The sequence below is a fragment of the Salvelinus alpinus genome, chromosome 35, assembly GCF_045679555.1.
Source record: "Salvelinus alpinus chromosome 35, SLU_Salpinus.1, whole genome shotgun sequence".
NCBI classification, from domain to species: Eukaryota; Metazoa; Chordata; class Actinopteri; order Salmoniformes; family Salmonidae; genus Salvelinus; species Salvelinus alpinus.
In genome coordinates, this window is record NC_092120.1 from 20759047 (window position 1) to 20777051 (window position 18005).

Here is an 18005-nt window from a genome sequence, read left to right on the forward strand (position 1 = left end):
TCACGATGAATATCCTTTCTTTGCTTGTCACATTACTTGAAATGATATGCAATGAAAGAGTGATCTCTTCACTCCTTACACTTTTAACGTAACTATTTGATGTTCTGTAATATAATAAACACATGCTGGACTCAATGAAACCCCTGGAATCAGAATAGACCGTGATCTCGTGGTCATAGCGAGATCCCGTCCTGCTTTGAGGAATAGGTTACCTTTGCACCGTGTGTGCGCGCGCGTGTGTGAAGCACCTTGGATTACCTTTGGCACTGCGTTCTGTTTCCTCACAGTGTGCTTTTACCTCTGTCCTCTTGGCCAGGCTTGAGAAGCTCTCTGGTTGCTGTTTGGGACCAGCTGCTTTCTACACGTTTCCCCCTATTATGACATGTCACCGTGTTATAGGCTCTCTCTGATCCAAGATAATGAGGAAAGGGGAAAGGTTCCTATTTAAGTGGTTACATATAATGGCGGGAGTACGATAGGCTGTCACCATCGAGCTTTGAATTGCAGTATCCTTGTCGTAAACTCATAGGGAAGGTGATAGGTGGGATGAGCTGTATGAGAACATACCGTATGGAAGTGAGATAGTTTGTTTTTTTATTCATGAGAAAACATGAATCCATTTCTTATCTAATAAGACCATCCAATCCTTAGTTTTAAGCTAACAATGTCTGCTTTTGCTCATGGGTGTGGGAATATGTGTCCCGTTCTGTCCAATTAGGTCATTTCTGGGCAGTATTTATATTTAAAGGACCCCTTTTGTCTCAAGAGCACCCCCAAAGATAAAAGTTCTGTATATTCTCTTTAAATGTCAACCTATTATGTTCCATTGGGCTCTGGGTGTTTTCAAATGTGTTCCTACAGGCCCAGCAGCTTAACCACAGTAGTCTGCTGTGCTTTCGGGCCGCTCCGTCATAATATCCACAGTCACTGTGAAAGAATCCGTCTACCACGTAACTGCAGTTCTATATCTAAACAAATTGGGTCTCTCCATGTCAGAGGCCTGATGGAATTAGATGCGAGACCAGATTTCCTTTTTAATGGGTTTTGTGTTTATGAAAGAATGCTCAGATGTCAGGAACGCTTCTAGACGATTTGCTACTGTGAGAGTGTCTGATCGTTGTCTAATTATTCCATGCTGTGCGAACATGGTTAGGTACAGTACGTGAACTGGTCCAGGTAGAAGCCAATCTATGGCATCACCAACTCCAGTTCTTTGAAGAGTGGCCAATTGACACTGTGGCTTGCTGTGCTTTCTCTAATGATCTAATGAAAGTAAGGTGTGTGTGCGGGTGCGCGCGAGTGTGTGTGCGTCGGTAGGACTTTGCATTGCTCTATCATTTGTACTTGCCTGGATGGGCATGTGATGTGTCTTTATGCAGATTCTCCTGACGCAGTCGTTTAGATGGCTGGTGTCTGCGGCTTGCATTCTGAGGCTCCGAGCCACGCGAATCGCAGCGGGTCAAACCCCAAAGAGAGGCCTGTGGCTTGGCCTGGGATGGGCCATGCATCTGGGTGAGGTGGTGGGGGTGGTGGTGGTACCCCAGCGCCCCATAGTCCCATGCATTCTCTCCACAGCATCTAAAGATGATTGATGTGCATGTGGTTTACAACACTGACAGGATGATCTATATTATTCTCCTCGGGCTTTGATTGACTCCCATTTGACTCCCGTTTGGCCTGTGAGCCGTTGAGGTTATCTGTAGCCTGGCAAAGCCATTATGCTAGATATGATTGTAGCTTCCTCTGCTCCAGACCACTGACATATTGGCTTCTGAATGGTACACGGTAAATCTTTTCTCACTGCTGGGATTGTCTGCTGGCACACACACAATCTACGCCCACGCGTAGATACACACACACACACACAGACAGACAAACACAGATTCCTGTGTTAAGTCCCCCTTTACAAAGTGGGTCTGCCAACTGCCACACTGTAAGTCCTCACTCTCACACTCTTCATACCGGTGGGTTTTTAGTTTTTAGTTTGTTGGGGAAGGTGAATACCTGTGGCATCGGTAAACAGAAGCAGAGCTCTCATTTCAGACTCGTTTATAATAGGCGCCATCTGAAATGTATTAGCTCAGTGAAATAGTATCCTGTAGTGACGGATGTCAACAGAAGAGGGCTGTTCCAGCCAGGCAGGATAGAGAATGACGTGGGGTTTGCTGCTCTTGGCAAGCACCCCATCTCCACTGTGTTTGGCTGAGGGGAGGGAATGAAAGGGGGGGTAAAGAAAGAGAGAGAGAGAGAGAGCAAGTAGTCCCCCAGTAGCTTCTGACACTGGCCTATATACTAACTGCACATCACCCCCTGTTTCAATGTTGCAGGCCGTTACACAAATCATCCTCTACACAGATGTTTCAACAGAGAGGAAAGGAGTTTTCTCGTATACACATTTATAATCGTGCAGTTATTTTTTCGATTTCTTCTGTATTTCTTTCTGTAATCATGTCAATTTTTAGCATCAGGATCACGGGAGATATTTTCTACTTTAGAGTATATATTCTCCTTGTGGAATGAGAATTGTAGATATAGAAAGAGACAGAGAAAGAGAGGGACAGAGAGAGAAAGAGTATATATACTGTGCGCACGCATGACTGGAACACACTGGGCACCTCAGTACAACATCTCGTTTTTATTTACATTTGGTTGAGTTGTGAACTAACCGTGAATCCAACGTAAAATCAACAATAAATGTCACCATGTCAACGGATTTAGGTTAAAAGATGGGTGAAAAAAAGACGAAATAGCCTGACAGTACAGTACGTTGATAAATGTTTGCAAATCCAATCAGTTTTCCACGTTGATTTAGCGTCGTCACATTGATTTCTCGGGTTGAAATGACGTGTTAACAACGTCGATTCAACCAGTTTTCACCCAGTGGGAAGTTACTTTGGAATAAAGTGTCTACTAAATGGCATACACATACGTATATATATTTCGAGAGAGATAGGAAGCAATGGGGCTGAAGCTGCAATGAGAAGGGCTATGGGGGGAGGGGAGGGGGGGATTGCAGGCACTCTCAACACCTGCTTAGATCCAGGGATATTCAGTCAGACACGCACAGGGCAGACTCACAAGACCAGAGCAAACTTAGTGGGGAAGAAGAGGCGAACAGACATACTGAGAGTGAGAGGGGAAAATGTGAGAGTGAAGCAAGAAGCACGCAATCTCTGGTTCGATTCCCTGGCCGTTTCTCCCGATGCCCCTGTACTTCACACGCAGACAGAACATACTTGCTGTTATTAACTGAATCGATAGAAGTCTAATGAATAAAAACATGGCTCAGAGTGGAGTGTATTTCTCTCTCTTTTTCTCTTTTTCCCACTGAGCACCTGTAGAGCAGAGAATTACCACGCTGAGGTTTGAGTGAGTTTACTTTTAAGGATCCTTCAGAAGCGTTCAGTGTCCCATAGTTGGCTTATTACGAACCGTGGAAGATATACATCTCAATTAGTCCCTAGATCCCCAGACTGACCTCTTTCTCTCATACTACAATTGTAAGTTCTCATCTCTATGTTAACATGTATGGAAGGTGGAAGCTAAGCTAACCCTGTCTACTGCCGTACCTCACGAAGAGGTAAGACCTCCGAGAGCTAGTCTGGGGAGTCCAGGTTAAAACTCGGAGGTGATATGAGATTGCAAAGCTGCACTCTTTAAAAGGTTAGTTTATTTTTCTTTCGATGGGTAACTTGAGATTCTCTCTGTTAGGTATTACAAATCGCTCATGTCAAACCTGCGTGCACGTTCCTCGTGTCAGATAAGGTCAGTTGTTGAATGCTCCAAGTGAGTGGAGATGTCACATATGTTTTAATTGAATCAGCAAGATTTACTGTATTTAGGAAAAAAGAGCAGGACTCCCTCTCTGCTAAGACGCTCATGTGGCGAACTCCCCGAGCGATGGCAAGCATTACATCTACAGGTGATGAGGTCGTATGGCCATAATCAGGTGAAACCGCCAGCTATGATTTACCAGTGACGGCTCAGATAGGTGTGTGTGTGTGTGTGTGTGTGTGTGTGTGTGTGTGTGTGTGTGTGTGTGTGTGTGTGTGTGTGTGTGTGTGTGTGTGTGTGTGTGTGTGTGTGTGTGTGTGTGTGTGTGTGTGTGTGTGTGTGTGTGTGTGTGTGTGTGTGTGTGTTGGATGGATGGATCAGAACCTCCAGATGTAGGAAGGTTGTCTGTCTGCACTCAAGGTAAATTAAAAAAGAGGTTGGCGTGAGGAGAGGACTTGCCAAGCCAACCCTTCACTTTAACCCTAGCCCAGGTAAGTAAGTCCATGAGTTGACCCTTTTACCTCTCAGTCTACCAATCATAGCAGGTGGGAGAAGATTTCAAATCGTGCAGACTCAGAGCAGATTCCAGGTCAGTGGAATGAGAGTAAATCAGATCTGAGACTTACAGTAAATATAAGTCTGACCCTGTAGGTCAGCTGCGAGATCTCGGAGTGTTGGAGACGAGAGACGTTTCTCTGCACTGCTTGAGCCTTGTGGATTTAGTGTCCATCCTGAGTTTTAGTGCTGCGATGTGCCATGACTCCTGGAAGTTCCTCATGGCAAGGTCTTCACAGTATATCCAATATTGCGAGGCAGATTGAGACAATATCCCTGCTGGCGTTGGGATGGGCGCTCCAGGAGAATATTGTCAAGTTCAAGGGCTCCCTTTCATAATGCATGAAAGAGATGGCGAAGAACAGTAGCTCATACCTCTTCACCGGGATGGAAAGAGCGACGGTCCAGTCGAAGGCCAAACGCCAGGCTCTCCACACACACACACACACACACACACACACACACACACACACGCACACGCACACGCACACACACACACGCACACGCACACACACACGTGCACTCAAACGACAAGGTACCTCTCTAAGCCTTATGTCTATGATAGATAGGGGCTAATAAAAGTTGCACTTAAGGTAAGCCTTATTGGATACAGGGAATGTGGTTTTCTAGATAAAATGTGGATTCTGAAATCCCACATTACAACTGACAGGGAACAGGTGATTTAAAGAGGCAGAATACAAAATGCTGATGTCATAAATCCCATTATATGCAGGTGTACGTCCAAATTCTCACTCAGATGGTTGTAATCTAGCAAAGTATGATCGCTTCAATATGTCCATGCTTCTCCGCCATATTCAAAAAGTGAGCTCTCTATCCGTGTGCATTAGCCACTGTTGCCTCATGCCGTTCCAATTCACTATCAATCAGACCGGCAATATCTGATGGCCATCGCTATTTCAGCATGAAACTTTTAGTCAATGAGGCATGCTGAACGTTTTTAATCTGTCTCCTTTCATATCTCCACCACGCAGACGTGTGTTTCACTCACTTTCTCACTTTTAGACGTTGTGGTTAGTTGGGCTTGGTTGCGCCATATTGCAGCTTTAAACATAAAGAAACACATATCGCATTGCTGTAGCATGCAGAATGAGATGAAGCCCTGTTTAATTGTATTAGCAAATATATCATGAGATCTTGGTACCACTGCTTTACTTTGTACTATTAGTAGTTGAGCAACTGGGAGAGGACACAGCGAAGATGATCAAGTGATTCATTTCAGTCCATCAATGATGAGCTCACAGGAGAGCAGCCCTAACCATGTAAACACCTCCCCAGCCTCGTCCCCGGAGACGGGCCCCACCGAACACACCCACCGCCCCCCAGGGCCTTAGAGGAAGTGAGAGGAGGAGAGGAACGGGTGGTGGCGGCATCTCACAGAGAAGTAAGATAGGGACGAGAGGCAGCAGTAGCGACACACCATAGGAGATCAAAGAGAACGTGCCTTGCCAAAACAAGCAAATCAGTGTCGGGTGGTTTTCAGTGAAAAATCTGTTGTTTTTAGATTGGCTGTCTAATTTTGGGGTGGCTGGCTATTGTTTTTTCAGCCTGTTTCGGTCTGTGATTCGGCAGTTGCAGCCCTCTGGCTACTGCCTGGTGTTTTCCGTCTAGGCTGAGCACAGAGAAGGCGCTCGCTAGCTCTCTAGGGGTCCACTCGTTTAGCCTGGCAACGAGCGGGCTTCATCTGACTTCGGAGACCAAGAAAGCAAGCTGTCTGAGATGAGGAGCACATCAGAGACTCACGTAGGAAGACACAGGTAGAGAGGAGATGAGATGAGGGCAGCACTTCACTTTATCTCACTTTATCTCCCCACTCCCTGCTCTCCACCGCTCCACATGGTATTAAGAAACAAATGGCTTTGCCATTTTTCAAAGCTGTTCTCCGTGGAGCAATACTCAGAGGTCCAGCAAGCAGTAGCAGCCATCAGAGGAAAGTATTGCTGAAGATCCAAGGACTCCCGCTCTCCCTCTATCCGCCAGCGTGGCTCAGCCTCAGCCTCTGTTAACCATTACTCCTCTCCCCCCCCCCGTTCTCTCCTCCCCCCTTACCATTGGTCTGCACCTTGGCAGTGAAGGAAGCGGATTGGCCGAGGCCCAGGGCACACAGCGACGTCTGCGCAGCGGCCCAGCTGCTGCCGGAAGGGTTGTAAAACTCGAGCAGAGACCCTCACAGTCGACTCCAGCTATCCCCCCCTCCCCCCGCGCCTCTCTCGGCTCTCTCTCCCACACACTTTAACTTTTTTCTTTCGTCTCCTCCGGTCAGTCGTGAGGCTGAGTGCTTCCACATGGGGAAAGGCAGGCTTCACACATCAGCAGAGTAGTTGTGGGGATGATATATCCCCATCTGCACATATAATCACATCATTACACCCACAGGGCTTCCCAGGGTGTCAGTCTCCGTTGTCTACCTGCTAGTCTGAGACGAATTTATGAAGTGTTCAATCGCGATGAAGAATTAGCTTAGTGTAATTTCTCGGTGTCCAACTGCGTTTATCTATAGGAGTGCACGTGTCTGTCTGTCTGTGTGTGTCTGCGTGCATGCATAGGCTCTGTGTGTGTGTACGCGTGCGTGCGTGCGTGCAAGAGTATGTGTGTGCCTGTCTGCATGCTCTGACCCTTTCACCCCCCTTCACAACACTGGTTCTGACAGATCCTTATGAGAAGAGGAGTGAGTGACGTGCATCCCTCTAGCTGTTGCAGACATGCGTGGGAGGCTGCAAATTGTCAATTAAGCGTTTCTGCTGAAACCGAGAGCAGATTTGATATTGTGGGGAAACAAAAGTAATATGTAGCAGGAAATTCAATTGTCTCTCTTCAGCAGCTTCAACCTCCAGTTCAGCTTCCTCACCAAATCCATTTCACGTTGAGTTCAAATGAGGTTTAGCATTTGTTTTGGTGGACATCCAAATGGCTGCACGCCCCTCTTCTGCCTATTACAGTATTTTGAAACGGAGATGGGTAATGCATAGTTTTGTTGCCATTACGTTATTGCTCCAAAGTCATCTGGATTTTCGTGGCATTGTTTGCATGTGTGTGCCTGCATGCGTGCTCCTTTGTGTGTGCCTGTTTGCGTCTGTCTGCATCTCTGGTGGCCTGTGTGCGTGCGTTCACCGACGCTGTCTTGTGGGCCCGCCGTGCGAGTGTGTGTCCGTGTTTATATTCGGCATGTTTATACGAATGACCATTTTGTTTCGGACCAGCTTCTTCATACAGCAGTAGTGAGCCAGAACACAACAGGTGGAAGCTGTGCTTGTCTTTCTCACAAGGCACGATGGGGCACGCGAGGGCCCGGGGAAGTGTGAGCGTAGGAAGAGTACCCCTACGTACGACACCCGAGGTCTCTAACCCTAACACAACTGGAGTTGACGTAGTTTATCCACCCGGTGAAAGTGTTTCAGGAAGTTAGCTATGCCTTCCTTCATGAGCCGCCAGAGAGAATAGAAACGCCCCAGCATAATGCCTCTCTTACAGCGCTTTTACAACTTAGAGTTCAAAGGGTATGTTTAGAAAGTTGAACAGGGAGAAGGCGAAGCGATGTCAGCGCCGCTGCCTGGTCCTTGCCAGTCGTCGATTGGGTAAAGGGGGAATCGGGTTACGCTTGCAGGTACCACGGAGTGTTTTTCTGCGGCCCGGGAGGCTCTCCTCTCCGTCTCCTCTGTTCTCAGAGGAAGCTTGGATGTTATCGAACCCCGACGCCAACGCCATCTGCTAACCTCGGCTAACTCAATCCCCCGCGCCGGTCAGGTTCGGCTGGGGGAGCTCGGGTGGCGCGTTCCCCTCGCCCAAATGAAGTCATAATGCTTCTGCCTGAATAACTCAATCAAAACCCGGGCCAAATTGCTCCGCTGCGTCTCTGATGGACTTCGCTGTTGGTCTCGGATCAGTCTTTATCAGAATTGAACGTTGACAAGCTCTTTAACCTTTTGGGTGCCTACTGCCTTGGCGTCCATTTCAGGCACATTACGGTAGCTTAACCTAACAGCAACCTGTAATCTAAACCTCACGGTTCACTTGGTTCCGTGTTCTAATTTCATGTACAACTGACAAACATGGTTTAGTCAAAGCTTGAAATTGAATTATATGGCATTGCAGTCCCTCTGCTGTGCACTTTGGGCCCTTTCAGAGGTGCCTGGTAGCTCCTCCTTGAGATGAGGGAAGTATTTTTAATGACTGTTTATGCCGACAGAGAGAGTACCTTGGAGAGCTCTCTATACACTTGTTCAGTAGGGCCACACCCCAGAGGGAAAGCTGCTTCTTCCCTGATGTATTGTAGCAGAGAGATTAGAGAGCCCAACCCAAGCCAATCCCATAGATACATCCATCTATTGTCTGTCCGTCCGCAGAAACATGGTTAGATGTGTACTCCCCACCGCACAAACACATAGGAAGTACTGCAGCAGGATAATTATAGAGGTGGGTAGGAGCGATGGCTGCTTCATTGACACACTATATTTCCATACTACCTTCTCTCCTTCTCCAAACACCGAGTACATTTACATGCACAGTAATAATTTGATTATAACATCGATTATGGCGGGAGGGTGATTATGGCAATAGTCATGTAAACACTTTGCTTATAAGCGGCGTACGGTCAAAATCGAAGTGAGCTACTGAGCTACTGACGCTGGCACGGGATCTGCACGTGCCAGCATCAGTAGCTCAAGCCTCCCTCTTACGCGCGAGTGAAGTGAGTTTGGAAAAACTGAAAGTACATTTTTACATACAAACTTTATATGTCCGAACTCAGAATCAAAAAGCCTAAATTCAGATGTGTCCATGTAAACAGGGTTATTAGGGAAATCGTTATTCTTGTGTAAAAAATGTGTAAACGTTTTAAACAAACTATTATATTCCACTGACCATGCATAATAATCATATTATTGTGTGCATGTAACTGTACTGATTGTAGGAGAAAATCAAATTTTCCTCCCCTCTTAAGGAGGCGAGGAGAGAGGAGGTGAGAAATCAAGGATCCCAATTGAGATTCACCCTCTGTCACTCTCACGCCTTCCAAAATGAGCTGTTAAACAGGCCGACGGCCATGGCTGTGGTTTGGATGTGATTAGAGGCACTTGAGGTAATAAAGTATGATGCTATTATATATTTGGCGAGGATTGTGTTGTTTTGCATGAGTGGAATATGTTCAGTTGAATTTTCCACAGTTTCTGTTGATTCAACAAAGGACTTCTCCCACTTATAGCTTTCCATACATCAGAAACAGGAACCTAAAAAAACAAACGTTTCCGATGCTGTTGAGAAGCTTGTCAGGCAGGTTGGAATCACATGACAATAGCAGAGCGTTCTCATCAATCAAAGGTTGATCCGAGGAGAGTCACACATTAACATCTGTAGTGGTGGCAATAATATTGCGATGATATTATCATAACCTAAATGAATAGGACTTTATATAATATAACTACATTTGATACGGACTCCCTATCTAACGAGGATTCACATTATCGTGTGCATGAAGTGTGATCATTTTTCTATTTTTGTCAGTTGGGCATATTCGATAGGGTCTCACTCAGCCTATGAGGAGACATCGCAGACTTGCGCTAACTCATAAGGTTTGCGCAATACCTCGAACTGCCTTGATTTCATAGCAAAATTCCATTTCGAACACAACGTTCGCCCTCAAATATGACTTCTCGACATTTGTTTTTGTGCTTGTCTCCTTCATGTGGGAGAGAGTGAGGTGGATGGGGGGAGGGAAGTGAGCAAAGCACTCTCATCTGGGTTGGTGTTGCGTCACGGAAGAAGAATGCAATGAGAGGACCTAGGCCGACCTCTGACCCCTTTTCCCTTCTTTCCTCACCTCAGAAGAATGTGTTTCTCCTTAAGGACTAGGCAGGGTGGCCTAGGGTGCAGTACTTTGTCATGTCCATCAGGTACCAAACGGAAGAAAACTGTCTGAAATAGGGAGGGACTACCTTTACTTGTCCAATGAGAAACATTGATTTTTAGTTTGAAACCATTTCCATGAGCACGATCCAGGACTTGAAGCCTTAACCTTGATACTAGCCTACAACTTAGGACAGCCCCTACCTAGTAACACGTGCATATAATTTGAGACAGACTTCATAATAGAGTGGACCCTGAATAATGCAATAAAGTTCCACATAACATCTTATGGGGAGCTCTAAGCACAGTAAAACACCAAACACGAATACAAACTAATTTGTCCCTGGTCAGTCAGTTGTTGTCAGGCCTACCTAAGAATGATTATTTTCCCCTTGAGATTCAGATAACTGACGGCATTAGCTAGTTATAAATAACTGTTTGTGATAGTTGTGTGGTGTAACAGTTAGCCACATCCTGTTTCGGTAGCTTGCTGAACGTCAACAGGGGAGGAGGCCGTCAGTCAAAGGTAGTCCCTGTACGTTTTTTTTATCACCATGGAAAATCCTGCGCTTCGAAAATGGAAAATATTAGCTGATAAAGAATCGAAAACAACACTGTGGTTAATACGTGGGTGTTGAGATGGCAGTGTTTTTACCCTGACTGACAAGAAGAGAGGAAGCTACTGCTTTTCTCTCAAAGAAAAGGTACATTTGTGGCATACTCTGCTGAGGTGTTGGATTTTCCCTCCCTCGACAACACTTCTCTGCCCCAAGCTGTTTTCTTGTTTCTCACACAACGATGGAATTGAAGACTGGCATTAAAGTTTGATCATTTAATTGGAACATGCTTGTGTGCTTTTTTTGTCCCACGGAGGCGTAACTAAAAATAACCGCAACGTGTAAAAGCCCATTTAGCCCGGAGCGGAATCACTGGTAAAAACAGCCAGAGGTGTTGGCTTATGTTGACTTTTTCCAGTAGGAGTTCCTCATGAAAGGGAGGTGAGCCCCAACTCTGTGAGTGTGAGTGTGCGCGTGCGCGTGCGTGCATACGTCCGAGCATTCTATTCAGAATTATTATTATTTTTTCCCTGTACCGAGCTGTTTAAGTCAATCATAATTCGAACACTGAACTCGTTTATCACAACTCACATCCATAAACATTCATATTCATAGAAACACCGGGAAAATACAGTATTTAATCATGTAAACACTTCTACTGCCACAATAAATGAAAGGGTGCCCTCGTTAGATAAGCCCCCGCACCCTCCTCTCTCCCTGTGTGTAGGGTGGTGATGTCTGTGTCTGTGTGTTTGGGGGGTTGCGATATCTGTGTGGGTAGGCTGTCTCCACTGTATGCCTGTTTGTCCAGTGGGCTAGGAGCTGATAAAGTAGGCCCAGGCTGCCCAGTCTGCCCTGGTCTATGGGTGCAGAGTGGATATGAGGAGGGGGTTGACTTCCTTTTCCACCTCCAGTGATGTGGATGGTGACCTCACTGAGTTTCAGACTGAGTGGCCCTTCTCTCTCTCTCTCTCTGTCTCTCTGTCTCTCTGTCTCTCTGTCTCTCTGTCTCTCTCTCTCTCTCTCTCTGTCTCTCTGTCTCTCTCTCTCTCTCTCTCTCTCTCTCTCTCTCTCTCTCTTCTCTCTCTCTCTCTCTCTCTCTCTCTCTCTCTCTCTCTCTCTCTCTCCTTCTCTCTCTCTCTCTCTGTCTCTCTGTCTCTCTGTCTCTCTCTCTCTCTCTCTCTCTCTGTCTCTCTCTCTCTCTCTCTCTCTCTCTCTCTCTCTCTCTCTCTCTCTCTCTCTCTCTCTTCCTCTGCTTTACATTGGGGTGCCCTGAGGAGCCTCTTGTTTGCTCCCAGTCCTAGGGCCCTGGTCAGTCACTTCCCCCCGATGTGCCAAAGCACACAGCAGATAAAGAGAGGGGACTACTCTCTGTCTGCCCAACTGTGGGAAACACGAGGGCACGGGATCTAGAACGGGAAAGACAAGAAAGAGAATAAGGGTGTGTGTGACTGTGTAATTGTATCTAAATCCCACAGCGGTGATTCACTGAAAATTCTTAAGAAAAGTATATTTATTGCTGTCAAAAGAGATTTAGAATGAGTTATATATTTTTCACCTTGCAGTTGTGCTGCTGTTGAGAAAGTGGAGATATTACTCTTACATGAACCCGCAGAAATCACAGTGACAAACTTTTAACCACCAAATATCATGTGCTACAGCCACAGAAAAGGGTGATGATGATGATGTTGATGAAGATGACGAAGATGAATATTGTGACGATGATGATATAATGAGAGGTATGTTTTGGGGGGTTTGTCGAGTAACAATATCTCTCCTTTTATCTCCACAGTCAATGAGATCATCCGAAACGACCTGTCCTGCATCTCAGTGCATCTCAGCACATAAACTCTCTGCGGATACAAAAAGGGACAGAGGCAAAAGGACCCCAAACCAAAGCTCCTATATCCACATGAGGAACCCCTTAACAGAGAGCTTTCACATTACCACTTCCTCATTGCTACATTTCCCAAGATGCCTGAGTCGCTTGCCCCACGTGACGCTGCAGAACGATTGGCCGACTGGTGGTCATTGACAGGAAACTGCAAAGCTCCATATGAACGAATGTTATAATATAATGTGAGACGGCCTTAGATATAATGGGAGGGACTGTGACTATTACTACACTTGCCTTAAATGGCAACTCTTGCTCTTCCATGGACCAAACAGCTCAGTAAGACTGAATACTCGTTTCTTTACTGATTGCCTCTTCTTTATGTGTGTTGGACTTTAATATACGGACAAGCCAATGGGTGTGTCATATGTTGGTCAGAGCGTCCTGGCAAACCACAGCAACCCAAGCGGTGCCTTACAACATCACTCACTGAATGCAATGTCACTTCGATCACTTCAATCATTCGTTTACAGAGAAACAAAAAATGGCTGAAAAATATGTAGGGACGTGTGTACAGGTTAGATTTGTGTATCTGTTCTTTTTTATTATGTCCTTGTCCATTTATACTGAATGTTGTGTGTGATATTCTTTGTATAAACATGTATTTGAAATGTACTTTGTGTATGCCTTAAATCTATTATGCAGTTTTGCGGTTTAGCGCCTCGTTTTTTCCCCCCCGATGTCTTCCTTTTTCTGATGATCCGATGTGCACCACCTCGTTGCATCTGTCTTTGACACCTAGTGCCTCTTCTTTCCTTCCGCTCTGGCCTCCCTCTCCCCTTCTTTCTAAAACATTCAGAAGTGCTTAGACAATCAGGAAAGAGCCTACTGTACATATTGTAGGAGAACAACTGGGTTTGCATGTACATACCATATGATGATAAGGACTATCTCGTATTTCCCTTGCCTGTATAATAAAGCTAGAGAAGGGTTGAGGCTTCAGCTTGACAATAATTGATTTCTTCATATCAAAGGGTTTTACCTAATTATTGTTCAAGCTTCTTCTTTACTATTAGAGACAGTGGCTCGGTAGGCTTCAATCAGTATGTAATGCACTTTACCATAGTAGCAGCACAGGTTTCTCTTCCGTCATGACCAAATGTTATAGGATCTAGATTCCTATACTTAGTATGATAGGACAGACATCCCTTACTGAGCCACGGGGTCTCTTCTTATAAAGGTTGACAGATCTGCAACCTTTTCCGATGTCGTCAAGTACAATGTCTTTCTTCAGCATGCAGAGAATACTAATGATAGATATGATTTAGCTTTACTACACCGTTAAATAGCTTCATGAATAAATGTGGAATATATGATAGCATGGCTCTATGTAACAGATTGATGTATTGTGCCTTATTCTCTATTGTCTCTCTGCTACAACATGATTGTAACTCTTAATCATTTTCTATCCAGAGGCACAAAGGTGAAACATATTTCCTCTTTGATATGAAATATTTATGGAAATTCAAATGGTGTTTTATGTACACTCAATGTGTTCTATAAAAAAAAAGGAATTAATAAATTACATAATATTGACAATACTGACATGTGCATTGCTGTTATTAGGATTTTTGTTCGATTTTTATGTTGAGTATTTTACACACACGCACACACGCACGCCACGCACACGCACGCACGCCACACACACACACACACGCACGCCACACACACACACACACACACACACACACACACACACACACACACACACACACACACACACACACACACACACACACACACACACACACACACACACACACACACACACACACACACACACACACACACACACGCAGTGATACGCTAGCTGTTTTATATTGCTGTCTTTACCAGATGGCATTGTCCATGAATTTATGTGTGTGTGCTATAAAAAATCCTTTCCTTTTGGCACAAATCATTACCAGGAATCCTATATGGTATTTTATCCCTCAACGGTGAATCAATATTTTCCATACAGCGATACAGAATCAATGACTTACCAATTGCATCTTTCGAAGCACATTGAACTCGTTCTCTCCCTTATCCATCCATGCTCCATATGGCTATGCTTTAGTTTAAGACTTTCTCTATAACTCAACAGCTTTTGATTTTCTTGTGTTATACTATTTTGACCATGGTGAACCTTGGATGGTTCCGACCGATCCCCATATGCCTAATAAAGCTTGAAATGGACGCAGCAGGACCTTGACGTGTATGGGCCATATTCAATTATCTTACCATGGCTTTATGCAGACATTTAAACTCTGGTGATTTATTTATTTCCTCTAATGTCTATTTTTTCAAGGTCTCTTACAAGGCACAATACAGTAGTATCGATATATGGCCTATGTATTAACAAAATGGTGAAATACAATTCAAATATATGGACAATATTTAAGAATTTTTAGATGGGCAGTTCTTTTTTTGGGGGGGGGTGGAGGTGCAACAAGGTAGTTACATAAATGAACTGCGAATAGCAGGCATTGTTTGACATCATTCTTCTTCTTATGCAATTCAAGCCTTTGATCCAAGATTCAAGCCTTTACCTTCATTCAGATTGACCTGACTAGCCTGACTAGCTGCAATACTCGATTAAACATGCATTTCCTTCAGGTGTATGCTTTTGCAAGGACGTCTATAGCCTACAGTACGGTATTGCATGTGTGGAGTGGGTGTGGTTATGGGAGTGGCAGAGTGTTTCTCACCAAGGGAGCTGTACCACGCTCCTGTGTACCACCTGCCAGTCCTCCTGACTTTTTCCATCCAGCAGCAAAGTTTCGAATGGCCCATCGTCATAGTGACAGAAGTCAGGCGGGCAGGTCTGGGCGGTGCTCCCCTGTACACCCATGGCAGTCCCAAAATAGCCCCTCTATTTACAGAAGCAGTCACGCCTATTTTTCCTGGCGCCCACTCTCACCTAGATCTTCCTCTGACGGAGCCAGCTACCCTTTGACACAGTTGAGTAATCATTGAAACCGGTATCATTTTATTAGTGCACCCATATAGTTGATTTAGAAGAACAATCTAACTGACAAACGAATAGCAATGGTCCTATCATGTTCATGTTATGAGGCATTTATTGATGACGTGGCCTAAGACAGCGTGAAATAAATCAACAGATTTCACCACACCTATGTGTCTTGATTCAGAGTGCTTCCTTTGTCAGTGAAAAAATAAAATCGTCATGACTCTAGCTCGTGCCATTTGGTCCCTGGGGAGGCTCGTGCACCCATCACCAGGCACTGGGCACTGCTAAGAAGTTCCAGAGGGTAGATTTACAGGTTCTTTATGGCTCTGCTTCCTCTCTTATTGTATTCCCACCTAGCCCTTGATTTCTGCTTTTATAAAGTGAATGCATAGCTAGGAACGGTGGTTCAGCTCTTGCCCTCTCTTCTCCTCTCCTCCAGTCCAGCCATCTGCGGATCGTAAATCCGGGATATAACTTGCCTCTGTTATGCAGGGCATGTTGAGAGAACCACGAGGGCGACTTTAAGAGATGCTTTAAGAGATGATTGCTTGACCATGCATACAGTTGGACTTTGATATCCTGTCATTCTAAAAGCAATAGAGATGATTTTGATGTTTTTCTATCTTGGTTAAAGGAGAAAACTGCATGGATATTTTTGTTCATGATCACAGTTAGAGACATAAGGTTATGTCGCTATGCAAATCTAGCAGGATAGTGGCGATATTAATGCTGGTCTCTGATCAGCATCTACTGCCCATGAAGGGGATGAATGATTATACTGCCCCTTATAGGGAGTGGGGAAGGAGGGGCTGAGGGTTGATAGGGTCTGTGTGTGTGTGTGTGCGTGCGTGCGTGCGTGCGTGTGTGTGTCTGGGGGGAGGGGGAATCCACAGGTGCACTCTCTCTCCACATGGGCCCTCTGGACACGTGACAGGCCCAACAGATGACCCACTGACATGGTCACATCACTGCGGTCGCAAAGACGAATCCCCTTTTAAAAGAGACTTTATGAGACACTCAAAAAGACAGAGCCAGATGGACTGGGAAAAAACGTGTGTATGTCTTTTCTTCATCTGCAATCCTTCAACTTCACTCACTATTTCTCTCTTTTGCGATGCGTGAAATGTCATGCAAGGATTTATACAATTCTGACGAGGACGTACTGTTGTGCTTGAGGAGACTTGAATCCAAAATCATTCAAAAAGAGTTCATTTATTGATATTATCATCAGGTTGCAGTGTGTCAATCGATCCAATAAATGTAATTCTGATATCCCCTTCTGATTTCTTTTTAATGCTCTAAATTCAGGCGGGAAAAAACGCTGAAACACTCACACACACTGTACCGTCATCGACCCTGCCATTTGCACTTTAGCTTGTCTACCGTGCAGTTCTGTATACACTATGTAGTTGTGTTGATCTTACTGTAGCAGCAGACACGTGGGCTGCTCTTAATGGGGCTAGTCAGAGTTCAGGTGGGTGCTCTCTCTCTCTCTCTCTCTCTCTCTCTCTCTCTCTCTCTCTCTCTCTCTCTCTCTCTCTCTCTCTCTCTCTCTCTCTCTCTCTCTCTCTCTCTCTCTCTCTCTCTCTCTCTCTCTCTCTCTCTCTCTCTCTCTCTCTCTCTCTCTCTCTCTCTCTCTCTCTCTCTCTCTCTCTCTCTCTCTCTCTCAGCTATGGGCTCTCGGAATAAGAGGACTTCATGTCAATCACTGGAGGCTTTTAGACGCCTTCTCTCGGCTCAATCTTCGTTTCCCCCTGACACTGATTTCACAATGAGGATCCGGAGGAAAGGGGAATGTCCAGCTATTCATTTTAATGATCCCTCTGTATTGATTGTTAGCAGGGTGGGGGCGGGAGGAAGGGTAATGATTCTTTGCCTTAGCAGGCCGATCACTCCTCTTAAAGGAGTAATCCACTAAATAAGCACTCTAATGGATGCCCGGCATGACCTCAGGGTGACCTGCTGGCACACCCCTGGTGGATTGGCTTCCTGACAGAGAGGAGACTCTAGGATTTCTCAATAGGAGGTTTTAGTCGGGGTCACTGTCAGAATACAGTAAATGAGATGGACAGCACACCAGAAAACAATCTTCAATTAATCCAAATTGCTCTGCACGGACACATTTCGGCCCGCAGCCTTATTCAGCATATAGAGAATCACCATAGCCAGATTGGCTAAAGACGTCTGTTAGACGTGGAAATAAAAATGTGTAGTGAACGGCTCGTGCTCTATTCAATCTGTATCGCTGAAACGATAGAAATGTAAAGGTCATTTCTGATTGAATGCAGTCTCGGGAAACGCGGGAACATTGCCTTTAAATGTCAATCAAAATGTATCACAAAGAGCAAAACAATTAGGTAACTTAAGAAAATAGTGTCTTCCTTCACAACTAACCTTTGCCATCAATAACTGCTCA

General features: G+C 45.2%; 1 protein-coding gene across 3 annotated transcripts in view; it reads left to right on the forward strand.

Annotated features, from left to right (window-relative positions):
- Positions 1-14180, forward strand: part of LOC139564026 (nuclear factor of activated T-cells, cytoplasmic 1-like) — a 65630-nt gene extending 51450 nt beyond the window's left edge. For 2 of the 3 annotated variants that reach the window (XM_071383217.1, XM_071383218.1), the window contains exon 10: positions 12538-14180. In XM_071383217.1, the coding sequence (XP_071239318.1) occupies positions 12538-12593 (56 nt within the window). In that variant the 3' untranslated portion in view covers positions 12594-14180. The other variant, XM_071383219.1, reaches the window with a different exon arrangement.
- The last annotated feature ends 3825 nt before the right edge of the window (positions 14181-18005 follow it).